This window comes from Schistocerca cancellata, chromosome 9, assembly GCF_023864275.1.
Source record: "Schistocerca cancellata isolate TAMUIC-IGC-003103 chromosome 9, iqSchCanc2.1, whole genome shotgun sequence".
Lineage (NCBI taxonomy): Eukaryota > Metazoa > Arthropoda > Insecta > Orthoptera > Acrididae > Schistocerca > Schistocerca cancellata.
Genome location: NC_064634.1, coordinates 144313082 through 144327761, shown reverse-complemented (window position 1 = coordinate 144327761; position 14680 = coordinate 144313082). Strand labels below are relative to the sequence as shown.

Here is a 14680-nt window from a genome sequence, read left to right as displayed (position 1 = left end):
AAACTAATAAACATATACTATGAATTTTGTTTTTTGATGAACAGGAAACTAAAAAGTTTCTTGTCATACCTTTTGGAAAATTTGGGAAATTTGTGGTAAGGGTTATGGGACCAAACAGCTGAGGTCATCGGCCCCTAGGCTTACGCACTATTTAATCTACACTACTGGTCATTAAAATTGCTACACCACGAAGACGACGTGGTACAGACGCGGAATTTAACCGACAGGAAGAAGATGCTGTGATATGCAAATGATTAGCTTTTCAGAGCATTCACACAAGGTTGGCGCTGGTGGCGACACCTACAACGTACTGACATGAGGAAAGCTTCCAACCTATTTCTCATACAAAAAATGGTTCAAATGGCTTTGAGCACTATGGGACTTAACTTCTGAGGTCATCAGTCCCCTAGAACTTAGAACTACTTAAGCCTAACTAACCTAAGAACATCACACACGCCCATGCCCGAGGCAGGATTCGAACCTGCGACTGTAGCGGTTGCGCGGTTCCAGACAGTAGCGCCTAGAACCACTCGGCCACCGCGGCCGGATTTCTCATACACAAACAGCAGTTGACCGGCGTTGCCTGGTGAAACATTGTGATGCCTCGTGCAAGAAGGAGAAATGCGTACCATCACGTTTTCAACATTGATAAATGTCGGTTTGTAGCCTATCGCGAATGCGGTTTATCGAATTGCGACATTGCTGCTCGCGTTGGTCGAGATCCAATGACTGTTTGTAAAATATGGAATCGGTGGGTTCAGGAGGGTAATACGGAACGCCGTGCTGGATCCCAACGGCCTCGTATCACTAGCAGTCGAGATGACAGGTATCTTATCCGCATGGCTGTAGCGGATCGTGCAGCCACATCTCGATCCCTGAGTCAAACAGATGGGGACGTTTGCAAGACAGCAACCATCTGCACGAACAGTTCGACGACGTTTGCAGCAACATGGACTATCAGCTCGGAGACCATGGCTGCGGTTACCCTTGACGCTACATCACAGACAGGAGCGCCTATGATGGTGTACTCAGTGACGAACCTAGATGCACAAATGGCAAAATATCATCTTTTCGGATGAATCCAGGTCCTGTTTACAGCATCATGATGTTCGCATCTGTGTTTGGCGACATCGCGGTGAACGCACATTGGAATACAATTGGTCATCGCCATACTGGCATATCACCCGGCGTGATGGTATGCCATTGGTTACACGTCTCAGTCACCTCTTGTTCGCATTGACGGCACTTTGAACAGTGGACGTTACATTTCAGATGTGTTACGTACCCGTGGCTCTACCCTTCATTCCAGCCCTGCGAAACCCTACATTTCAGCAGGATAATGCACGACCCCTTGTGGCAGGTCCTGTACGGGCCTTTCTGGATACAGAAGATGTTCGACTGCTGCCCTGGCCAGCACATTCTTCAGATCTCTCGCCAATTGAAAATGTCTGGTCAATGCTCGTTACAATACGCCAGTCACTTCTCTTGATGAACTGTGGTATCGTGTTGAAGCTGCGTGGGCAGCTGTACCTCTATTCGCCATCCATGCTCTGTTTGACTCAATGCTCTTCCCGGCCTGTGTGACCGTGCGGTTATAGGTGCTTCAGTCTGGAACCGCGTGACCGCTACGGTCGCAGGTTCGAATCCTGCCTCGGGCATGGATGTGTGTGATGTCCTTAGGTTAGTTAGGTTTAAGTAGTTCTAAGTTCTAGGGGACTGATGACCTCAGCAGTTAAGTCCCATAGTGCTCAGAGGTGGTAGTTCTGGGTACCGATTTCTCAGGATCTATGCACCCAAATTGCGTGAAAATGTAATCACATGTCAGTTCTAGTACAATATATTTGTCCAATGAATACCCGTTTATCATCTGCATTTCTTCTTGGTGTAGCAATTTTAATGGCCAGTAGTGTAAATTAAACTGACTTACACGAAGGGCAACACACACACACACACACCCATGCCCGAGGGAGGACTCGACCTCCGACGGGGCGAGCCGCGCGAACCGTGACGAGACGCCCCAAACCGCACGGCTACCCCATGCGGCTTCATATCTTTTCATAGGTATTCAATATGCCCTCTTTGAGATGCATGACATATGGAAACGTGATTTTCAAATTGTTCCCACACTCAGCCGTACACCTTAACTCAAGCAACATAATAGTTATGATTTTTTAAATCGGGTGATTCGTTTTGATACACCCTATACAGGGTGAGTCACCTAACTTTACCGCTGGATATATTTCGTAAACCACATCAAATACTGACGAATCGATTCCACAGACCCAACGTGATGAGAGGGGCTAGTGTAATTGGTTAATACAAACCATAAAAAAATGCACGGAAGTATGTTTTTTAACACAAACCTACGTTTTTTTAAATGGAACCCCGTTAGTTTTGTTAGCATATGTGAACGTATAAACAAATACGTAATCAGCGCCGTTTGTTGAATTGTAAAATGTTAATTACATCCGGAGATATTGTAACCTAAAGTTGACACTTAAGTACCACTCCTCCGCTGTTCGATCGTGTGTATCGGAGAGCACCGAATTACGTAGGGGTCCAAAGGGAACGGTGATGGACCTTAGGTACAGAAGAGACTGGAACAGCACATTACGTTCACATGCTAACACCTTTTTATTGGTCTTTTTCACTGACGCACATGTACTTTACCATGAGGGGTGAGGTACACGTACACACGTGGTTTCGTTTTCTATTACGGAGTGGAATAGAGTGTGTCCCGACATGTCAGGCTAATAGATGTTCAATGTGGTGGCCATCATTTGCTGCACACAATTGCAATCTCTGGCGTAATGAATGTCGTACACGCCGCAGTACATCTGGTGTAATGTCGCCGCAGGCTGCCACAGTACATGGTTTCATATCCTCTGGGGTTGTAGGAACATCACGGTACACATTCTCCTTTAACGTACCCCACAGAAAGAAGTCCAGAGGTGTAAGATCAGGAGAACGGGCTGGCCATATTTATGCGTCCTCCACGTCCTATGAAACGCCCGTCGAACATCCTGTCAAGGGTCAGCCTAGTGTTAATTGCGGAATGTGCAGGTGCACCATCATGCTGACACCACATACGTCGACGCGTTTCCAGTGGGACATTTTCGAGCAACGTTGGCAGATCATTCTGTAGAAACGCGATGTATGTTGCAGCTGTTTGGGCCCCTGCAATGAAGTGAGGACCAATGAGGTGATCGCCAATGATTCCGCACCACACATTTACAGTCCACGGTCGCTGTCGCTCTACCTGTCTGAGCCAGCGAGGATTGTCCACGGACCAGTAATGCATGTTCCGTAGATTCACTGCCCCGTGGTTTGTGAAACCCGCTTCATCGGTAAACAGGTAGAACTGCAACGCATTCTCTGTTAATGCCCATTAACAGAATTGCACTCGATGAGTAAAGTCATCACCATGTAATTGCTGATGTAGCGACACATGAAACGGGTGAAAGCGGTGACGATGCAGTATGCGGATGACACTACTTTGACTCAGTCCACCGACTCCCGCAGTGTCCCGTGTACTCATGTGTGGGTACATGGCAACAGCAGCTACCATACCAACTGCATCCGCTTCTCCTGTGACGGGCCTGTTACGGACCCGTTTGCGTGCTACGACCATACCTGTTGCATACAGTTGGCGGTAGATGTTTTGCAATGTGCGGCACGTTGGATGCTCTCTGTCCGGGTACCGTTCTGCATACACCCTGCAGGCTTCAGCTGCATTTCGTCGACACTCGCCATAGATGAGTATCATCTCCGCTTTTTCAGAGTTCGAATACACCATGGTCACAGTTCCTACAACACTACACATCACAGACGTCTGGTAACACGGTGTACTACAGTTGGTCTGCGTGCGAAGACGAATGCAGAATAACAATAGCAGCAAGCGCTACATGCGGACACTGCGACAGCTAGACCAAACCACAACAGTACACTACAGCCACACTCGTAAACACGGTCGTCATCGTAAATATGTCCCTGCAGATGTTGCTCGCCGACCGTGGCCCGTGTTTGTTACAACACGCAACTGAAAGTCGGAGGTCTCAAGCGTCAACTTTAGGTTACAATATCTCCGGATGTAATTAACATTTTACAATGCAACAAACGGCAATGATTACATATTTGTTTACATGTTCATATGTGCTAACAAAACTAACGTGGTTCCATTTAAAAAAACGTAGGTTTGTGTTAAAAAACATACTTCCGTGCATTTTTGTATGGTTTGCATTAAACAATTACACGAGCCCCTCTCCTCACGTTCGGTCTGTGGAATCGGTTCGTCAGTATTTGATGTGGTTTACGAAATATATCCAGCGGTAACGTTAGGTGACTCACCCTGTATATGCTACCCACGTATTGGTCTCGATTTACTCGGCGTCTCGTTTGAAAACTTAATTTTTATATGTTAAAATGTAGATATGCAACCCTTCGTATTTTTATAACATCTTAAATGCCAGGTGATCATCTACTTTCGAATTATACTAATTTTTAATGCTTGGGTGATGCTACACGTGTAAAGTTGGGATAAAACGTACTATGTGTGCTGGTTGACCTCCTTGTCCTGCGATTGTCACTGACTGTCAGTGTTTCACCGTCCAAAACGTGACTGTTAACAAAACAGTGATAGTGACTTTCACAAAGAGGTCGACCTGCAAAGATGAGCACACCAAACAAATAGCTTCTAACCCTGTTTTACACGTTTCACTCTCGACTAATGTGGCTGTCTGTGAAACGGCGATAGTGACACCCACAGGAGCAGAAGGCCGCTAGCACGCACCAAGCACATACATTCTAACCATGCCCTACCCGAGTTGCGTCATCCGAACATTAGAAACTGCCATTACTTCCAAGAGTGAACTTGGACTGTGGAAAAAGCAGAAAAGAGAAAACTGCATTTGAGCTGTGGTGTTAGACAAGGATACTGAAAATTAAGTGGACTGATAAGGCAAAAATTAGGGGGTTTCCGCATAGTCGACGAGGAAAGAAATATGTGGAAAACACTGACCAGAAGAAGGTACTGGGTGATAGAAAATGTGTTAAAACATGACCGCCGTGGTGCGTCAGAGAGCTATAGAGGGCAAAAACTTTCAGATTAGACAGAGTCAGGAATATGTACGATACTGTAAAAGTAAAGTGATTGGTAAATCCTATAATTAAGTGGTGAAACCTAAGACTTGCCATCACTGTGTGGTAAAAGTCCGAAATTTCTTATTATATGCATAGATTTAGAACTTTTACCATGAGACGTTGGTAAATCTTAGGATGTACCCATACCAACTGTTAAAACCGTATTCATTAAAAAAAAGTCAGCTTAGAAATTTATTGAAATAGTTTGTATTTGTTGTAAATTTATGTATTTTAAACATTTTTGCATTCCAATGTGATTGTAATGAGCAATATTCCATATTAGTGAAAAACGTGAAAATGGTTACCTTGTGAATGTTAATTTTTGTTACAACAAGGCTGACTATTGTGGCATTTCGAATTACAAAATATGGAAGACGATTTACACAAGCATTTTTAGTTGAACACTTTTTTAAGCAATTGAACTTTCTGAACCCTTGTCCTCCAACAAAAAATTATTTGGCAACCACTTCCCGTAGACTAATTTCTTCTCTTGCTACTTCTTCGACGCTGATATATTTTTCCTTGCCCAATGTAAATTGGTTCCTAGTGTACAATGACTTCAGTTTATCAGCTTTGGTACCAAGTTGTTAAAATTAGTCAACCTGAATATTTATCACTACTGCTATTATAAATTCTGCATCAATTTTTGCTCTTTCTACGTCTGGTACATCAATTCTCTCATTCTGTCCAACTGAAAGTTTTGGAATTTTGTTAAATGAGGCTGCTTTCATTTTCTTTGCCTGCAGTTGAAGACCTTCTTTGGCAGCTTCTCGGATCCGCACTTTCTACCTCCATTCCTTCTGTTCCAGTACTTGATTCGCTGGCATAATTCCTTGGCGGTCATTTTCAATTTTCTGTGAGTCAGTGGAAGTGGTGTTTAACATTGTTTCCAAGTCTTATTCAGGATTTACTAACGTCTCATGGTAAAAATTCGAAAACTATGCATTTAATGAGAAATTTCGGACTTTTACCACACCGCGATGGTATATCTTCGGTTTCGCCGGTTAATTCTAGGATTTACCAATTATCTTACTTTTGCAGTAACATATACAAAAAATAAATCAGAAATATTCGGAAAAGTACACTCCGATACAATACAGAAGAGGAAGTCGTAGCGGGCTACATCAAAGCTATTGGAAGACCAATGATTTTTCCCCCTCCCCCAAAAAAAACTGTACAAATATGCATTATGCCACAAAACGAGTAGCTATTCAAGATACAATGGACAGGATACGTATAGGACCTGTAAACTCGATTAAAGCAAAAGTGGTGTGACGGATATAACATCTACACTACTGCCCATTAAAATTGTTGCACCAAGAAGAAATGCAGGTGATAAACGTGTATTGATTGGACAAATGTATTACACTATAACTGACATTACACTTTCACGCAATTTGGGTGCATAGATCCTGAGAAATCAGTACCCAGAACAATCACCTCTGGCAGTAATAAAGACCTTGATACGCCTCGGCATTGAGTCAGAGCATGGATGGCGAGTAGAGGTACAGCTGCCCATGCAGCTTCAACACGATACCACAGTTCATCAAGAATAGTGACTGGCGTATTGTTACGAGCCTGTTGCTCGGCCGCCATTGACCAGACGTTTTCAATTGGTGAGAGATCTAGAGAATGTGCTGGCCAGGGCAGCAGTCGAACATTTTCTGTATCCAGAAAGGCCCGTACAGGACCTGCAACATGCGGTCGTGCATTATCCTGCTGAAATGTACGGTTTCGCAGGGATGGAATGAAGGGTAGAGCCACGGGTCGTAACACATCTGAAATGTAACGTCCACTGTTCAAAGTTCCGTCAATGCGAACAAGAGGTGACCGAGACGTGTAACCAAAGTCACCCCATACCATCACGCCAGGTGACACGCCAGTATGGCGATGACGAATACACGCTTCCAATGTGCGTTCACCGCGATGTCGCCAAACACGGATGCGACCATCATGATGCTGTAAACCTGGAGTCATCCGAAAAAATGATGTTTTGCCATTCATGCACCCTGGTTCGTCTTTGAGTACACCATAGCAGGCGCTCCTGTTTGTGATCAAGGGTAACCGCAGCCATGATCTCCGAGCTGACAGTCCATGCTGCTGCAAACGTCGTCGAACTGTTCGTGCAGATGGTTGCTGTCTTGCAAACGTCCCTATCTGTTGACTCAGGGATCGAGACGTGGCTGCACGATCCGTTACAGCCATGCGGATATAATGCCTGTCATCTCGACTGCTAGTGATACGAGGCCGTTGGGATCCAGCACGGCGTTCCCTATTACCCTCTTGAACCCACAGATTCCATATTCTGCTAAGAGTCATTGGACCTCGACCAATGCGAGCAACAATGTCGCGATACGATAAACCGCAATCGCGATAGGCTACAATCCAAAGTCGGAAACGTGATGGTACGTATTTCTCCTCCTTCACGAGGCATCACAACAATGTTTCAGCAGGCAACGCCGGTCAACTGCTGTTTGAGAAATCGGTTGGAAACCTTCCTCATGTGAGCACGTTGTCGGTGTCGCCACCGGCGCCAACCTTGTGTGAATGCTTTGAAAAGCTAATCATTTGCATATCACAGCATCTTCTTCCTGTCGGTTAAATTTCGCGACTGTAGCACGTCATATTCGTGGTGTTGGAATTTTAATGGCCAGTAGTGTATTTGGTATCAAGGTTCGAACCACCTCCCCGCGAATCTAACGCAACACCAGTTGCAGGTTTCAGCGAGTAGCTGTTTGGAATGGAGTGCTCACCTCTTTTGGGAAGGTGATCTGCCGGATGAAGGTGTCGGTGTTGAGGTCGAAGACGAGCAGCGCGGGCGGCCGCAGCACCCTGGTGGCGGCGCCGCCCAGGATGTCTGCGATGCCGGTGTCCAGCACCCACAGCCGGCCGCACTCGTCGGCGCGCACGCGGAACGGCGACACGATGACCGGCGCCTCGACGGACGCGTTGGCGCCCTCCAGCAGCGACAGGTCGTGCCACGACCAGTCAGGGTACGGCCGCAGCTTCGGGTTGTCCGTCGGGTCTGCAACACCACAGTCGGCGTCACCTGCTAGCTCTTCGGGCCTCGCGGGAAATACGCTATCCACTCCCTCCCCACCCTTTCCACACAACGAACTTGTGACGTCACACTAGTTGCCTTGCCCGATATACATCGCTTGGCTATGTTAAAAGGTAAGTGGGGAATCACTACGTCAGTGAAAAGATAACTACTAAAGCTCTTAACTTTGACATACACTATGTGATCAAATGTACCCAGACACCTGGCTGAAAATGACTTACAAGTTCGTGGCGCCTCCCGTAGGTAACACTGGAATTCAGTGTGGTGTTGGCCCACTCTTAACGTTTTGATTGCTTCCACTCTCGCAGCCATACGTTCAATCAGGTGCTGCAAGGTTTTTTGGAGATTTTCTTTGCGGAGTGCTGTACTGAGCACACGCCCGGGTTCCCGGGTTCGATTCCCGGCGGCGTCAGGGATTTTCTCTGCCTCGTGATGACTGGGTGTTGTGTGATGTCCTTAGGTTAGTTAGGTTTAAGTAGTTCTAAGTTCTAGGGGACTGATGACCATAGATGTTAAGTCCCATAGTGCTCAGAGCCATTTGAACCATTTTGTACTGAGCAGAGGTATCAATGTCGGTCGGTGAGGTCTGGCACGAAGTCGGCGTTCCAAAACATCCCAAAGTTGTTCTACAGGATTCAGGTCAGGACTCTGTGCAGGCCAGTCCATTACAGGGATGCTATTGTCGAGTAACCACTCCGCCACAGGCAGTGCACAATGAACAGGTGCTCGATCGTGTTGAAAGATACAATCGTAATCCTCGAATTGATCTTCAACAGTGGGAAGCAAGCAAGTGTTTAAAACATCAATGTAGGCCTGTGCTGTGATAGTGCCACACAAAACAACAAGGGGTGCAAGACCCCTCCATGAAAAACACGACCACACCTTAACATCACCGCCTCCGAATTTTACTGTTGGCACTACAAACTCTGGCAGATGACGTTTCACCGGGAATGCGCTATACCCAAACCCTGCCATCGGATCGCCACATTGTGTACCGTGATTGGTCACTCCACACAACGTTTTTGGTCTGTTCAATCGTCCAATGTTTACGTTCCTTACACCAAGCAAGGCGTCGTTTGGCATTTACCGGCGGGATGTGTGGCTTATGAGCAGTCACTCGACCATGAACTCCAAGTTTTCTCACCTCACGACTAACTGTCATAGTACGTGCAATGGATGCTGATGCAGTTTGGAATTCCTGTGTGATGGTCTGGATAGATGTCTGCCTAGTACACATTACGACCCTCTTCAACAGTCGGTGGTATCTCTCAGTCAACGGACGAGGTCGGCCTGTACGCTTTTGTCCTGTATGTGTCCCTTCACGTTTTCACTTCACTGTCACATCGGACCTAGGGATGTTTAGGAGTTTGGAAACTCGCATACAGACGTATAACACAAGTGACACAAAAATCACCTGATCATGTTTGAAGTCCGTGAGTTCCGCGAAGCGCCCCATTCTGCTTTCTCGCGATGTCTAATGACTACTGAGGTCGTTGATAGGAGTACCTGGCAGTAGGTGGCAGCAAAATGCACCTAATATGAAAAACGTTTGTTTTGTGGGGTGTCCGGATACTTTTGATCACATAGTGTATGTTATCGAGAACGTGAGCATATTTGAACACGCAGTTATGAAGTATTAAACTGGCCTGAAATATTAGGTTAATTCATACGTTCATAGTATTTCTGTTTTGCATGTTGGTATTCTGGTTGCTACTGGTTTATTTACCAATTGTCATATTTTATTTGTAGTTCACCGTTGAACTTTGAGCTTACATATCGGCGTTTGTCGTTTGGAGATAGTGAGTGGAGCTATAGACGCTATAAAGTGAAGTGCCAATTGGAGAAATCGGAACATTTCCGACTTATCCTTCTGTTTGAATTCAGTAGAGTGATAACAGCAGTGGAGGCTGCCACAGTTATTTTCTCCGTGTATGGGAATAGTGCCATTGGACAGAGCACGGCAATAAAATGGTTTTCTCGTTAAAAGGAGGATCGTTTTAATCTGACTCTCCACTCTGAGGGGTTTGTTGATGATAGTTTAAACGCATTAGCCCACAATGATCCACGTCATTGTACTCGAGAACTAGCAGGTGTGATAAACTGTGATCATTCCACCATCGTGTGACATTTACATGCAATGGAGAAGGTTCAAAAATCATGTTTATGGGTACCGCATGCTCTAAGCCAAAATAATAAAAAACCAGCAGGTGGCTATATGAGCGTCTCTGCGTGGTTGTCATCAACCGGCTAGTGAACAACACCGAACATTCCTGTCTTGTCTCGTTACTGGTGAGGAGAAATGTTGACTTTACGTCAACATAAAGAAAAGAAAGGAATGGCAGAGCACAAACAAAGCAGCAACTCCATATACCTGCTTGCATCCACAAAAGATAGTGTTATGCATCTGGTGGAAGAGCGATGATGTGTTTTACTACGAGCTGCTTCCCTGAGATGTAACCATCACTGCTGACATTTATTGCCAACAAGTGAGACGTCTTGAGGAGAGGAGGAGATTTAGTGTTTAACGTCCCGTCGACAACGAGGTCATTACAGACGAAGCGCAAGCTCGGGTTAGGGAAGTATGGGGAAGGAAATCGGCCGTGCCCTTTCAAAGGATCCATCCCGGCATTTGCCTGAAGCGATTTAGGGAAATCACGGAAAACCTAAATCAGGATGGCCGGAGACGTGATTGAACCGTCGTCCTCCCGAATGCGAGTCCAGTGTGCTAACCACTGCGCCACCTCGCTCGGTGAGACGTCTTGCAGACGCAATCCAAGAACAGTTACCACGATGGCTCCGTGAAGTGAGGCTACGCCACGATGAAGGCCGCCCACATTCTGATAAACTGACAACGAATACCATACAGGAGTTGGGTTGGGAAGTCATTCCGCATCCACGTTATTCGCCAGATCTTGTGCCCTCATATTTTCACCGTTACCGTTCTCTGTCGAAGGCTCTTCAATGAACTTTTTCCCGGGTGAAAATGTGCTCCGAACACGGCTCTACAAGTTCTTCGTCTCAAAACCACATGATTACTACAGTCGCGAAATCGAAAAGTTATCACATCATTGGCAGATCGTTTAAGTATTAGAGGAGAATTTATTATGGGGTGGGAGATTGTCTCCCCTCAGGGATTGGGTGTTGTGCTGTCCTCATCATCGTTTCATCTCCATAGTCGTCGCGCAAGTCGCCCAATGTGGCGCCGCACTCAATAACACTTGCACTTGACGGCTGAGCCGGCCTTGGTGGCCATGCGGTTCTAGGCGCTGTAGTCCTGAACCGCACGACTGCTACGGTCGCAGGTTCGAATCCTACCTCGGGCATGGATGTGTGTGATGTCCTTAGGTTAGTTAGGTTTAAGTAGTTCTAAGTTCTAGGGGACTGATGACCTCACATGTTAAGTCCCATAGTGCTCAGAGCCATTTGAACCATTTTGAACTTGGCGGCTTAACTTCCCGCCTGGGAACCCCCTGCCACTGACGCCATACGCTCATTTCCATTGCCATTACTAAAGTTATGGAAAAATGTTACGAACCCATGCACCATCCCACTAGTAACTAGCTCCCCACAGGAGACGATCGCTGAAACTGTAAGACCTGTAATATCACGTGCTGTTACGCACGCCACAGGGCACCGTAAAGCTTGTTGGTCCCGCTCTCTCTACAAAAACTGGCAGCAACTGTTGCACTCACTCTGACGGTTTATAACCCGTTCCGCTCTGAACTATCTGCTGGATAGGAGTTCTCACATTCGCGCAGTGATGGAGGCGTTGACATAGGGTGTGCGAAAGAAAACTGGCCTAGAACTGTTTGTATGACCGACGCGGAATTGACACTTGTTAATCAATGTGTGTCATCTCCTTAGGTTAGTTAGGTTTAAGTAGTTCTAAGTCTAGGGGCTGATAACCTCAGATGTTAAGTCCCATAGAGTCCCCTTAGAGCCATTTGAACCATTTTTTGAGTAGTTCTTTTAAAAAGTACGAGTATATAGTGAATTGTGACAGATATTATGCTTAAGTGGTATTGTATTTCTTGTCGGCGCAGGTTTCTGGTGAAATTTGAACCCAATTCTACCGGAACTTAATTGAAAAGTTTAAATTTCAAACATTTGTACTAGCCAGGATAATAAGTCATACCTAATTCAGTGGTGGCCAGTAACCTCACATTCGAAGTTGTCTCACAAACGGCTCGTTTGCGGACCCATGTTTGCTTGAGAACTTTAGCTTCTACCATCGTATACTTTCAGCCGTGTCGGTTTTCGCTAGTAATTATGATACAACCTGTACAGGGTTATTACAAATGATTGAAGCGATTTCACAGCTCTACAATAACTTTATTATTTGAGATATTTTCACAATGCTTTGCACACACATACAAAAACTCAAAAAGTTTTTTTAGGCATTCACAAATGTTCGATATGTGCCCCTTTAGTGATTCGGCAGACATCAAGCCGATAATCAAGTTCCTCCCACACTCGGCGCAGCATGTCCCCATCAATGAATTCGTTGATGCGAGCTCGCAGTTCTGGCACGTTTCTTGGTAGAGGAGGTTTATACACTGAATCTTTCACATAACCCCACAGAAAGAAATAGCATGGGGTTAAGTCGGGAGAGCGTGGAGGCCATGACATGAATTGCTGATCATGATCTCCGCCACGACCGATCCATCGGTTTTCCAATCTCCTGTTTAAGAAATGCCGAACATCATGATGCAAGTGCGGTGGAGCACCATCCTGTTGAAAGATGAAGTCGGCGCTGTCGGTCTCCAGTTGTGGCATGAGACAATTTACCAGCATGTCCAGATACACGTGTCCTGTAACGTTTTTTCGCAAAAGAAAAAGGGGCCGTAAACTTTAAACCGTGAGATTGCACAAAACACGTTAACTTTTGGTGAATTGCGAATTTGCTACACGAATGCGTGAGGATTCTCTACCGCCCAGTTTCGCACATTGTGTCTGTTCACTTCACCATTAAGAAAAAAATGTTGCTTCATCACTGAAAACAAGTTTCGCACTGAATGCATCCTCTTCCATGAGCTGTTGCAACCCCGCCGAAAATTCAAAGCATTTGACTTTGTCATCGGGTGTCAGGGCTTGTAGCAATTGTAAGCAATTTCCGTAAGATTTTCCAAACCGTCGGCTGTGGTACGTTTAGCTCCCTGCTTGCTTTATTCGTCGACTTCCGCGGGCTACGCGTGAAACTTGCCCGCACGCGTTCAACCGTTTCTTCGCTCACTACAGGCCGACCCGTTGATACCAGAAGCTTTAAACTGCGCATACCATCGCCGAATGGAGTTAGCAGTTGGTGGATCTTTGTTGAACTTCGTCCTGAAGTGTCGTTGCACTGTTATGACTGACTGATGTGAGTGCATTTCAAGAACGACATACGCTTTCTCGGCTCCTGTCGCCATTTTGTCCACTGCGCTCTCGAGCGCTCTGGCGGCAGAAACCTGAAGTGCGGCTTCAGCGGAACAAAACTTTATGAGTTTTTCTACGTATCTGTAGTGTGTCGTGACCATATGTCAATGAATGGAGCTACAGTGAATTTATGAAATCGCTTCAATCATTTGTAATAGCCCTGTATTTAAATTTTACGCCTGAGTGTCCCTGGCATCCCTCCCAGCTAGGGCCCTAAGCGACGTCTAATGCCGTTTGCGCCTTAATCCAGCTTTGGATGTTTATACAGTGAGGTAACAAAACTCGTGAGATAGCGATATGCACATGTACAGATGGCGGTCGTATAGCGTACACAAGATATGAAAGGGCAGTGCATTGGCGGATCTGTCACTTTTACTCAGGAGGTTTGTGTGAAAAGGTTTACAACGTGATTATGGCCGCACGACAGGAATTAACAGACTATGAACGCGGAATGGTAGCTGGGGCTAGAAGCGTGGGACATACTATTTCCGAAATCGTTAGGGAATTCAGTATTCTGCGATCCACAAAGAGTGTGCCGAAAATATCAGATTTCAAACACTACCTCTCACCAAGGTCAACGCAGTGACCGACGGCCTTCATTTAACGACGGAGAGCAGTAGGCGCATCTATGGTGTGCCAGTCAACTCGTCTGGTTCCCAATGTACCAGTTTCTCGCAGCCGTTATTGCAGTTCTACGAAAATGGTGTGTGATGCCATGAGTACAAGACGGACTGGTAACGGTGCCCTCTTCTTTGTCTGTATGCTTACCGTGAAGCGGGAGATTTGAAAGTGATCCGATTTTAGAAATTGTTTTGCATCTCAACAGTACATTTCCGGCCGTGGGTTCCTTGTCGTCATATTCACTTGTAGGAACGCCTCTTGAAATTAAATTTGTGTGCTTGAAAATGGAAAACAAAGTAGTAAAAATATAGGAAAGACACACACCAATCACTAATCCAGATCAGCAGCATAGTTGTTCCCCTTCTCTGACACTAATTAAAATTTCGGTAGATGATATTATTACCAGAAGGTAAAATACTCGCACAGGACAGGCCATTCAGTCAT

General features: G+C 45.8%; 1 protein-coding gene across 1 annotated transcript in view; it reads right to left on the bottom strand.

Moving 5' to 3' along the window:
• Positions 1 to 14680, bottom strand: part of LOC126100867 (protein yellow-like) — a 103142-nt gene that overhangs the window by 39509 nt on the left and 48953 nt on the right. Inside the window, exon 3 of the mRNA XM_049911534.1 lies at positions 7893 to 8164. Coding sequence (XP_049767491.1) covers positions 7893 to 8164 — 272 coding nt within the window. The remainder of the gene's footprint in view (positions 1 to 7892; positions 8165 to 14680) is intronic.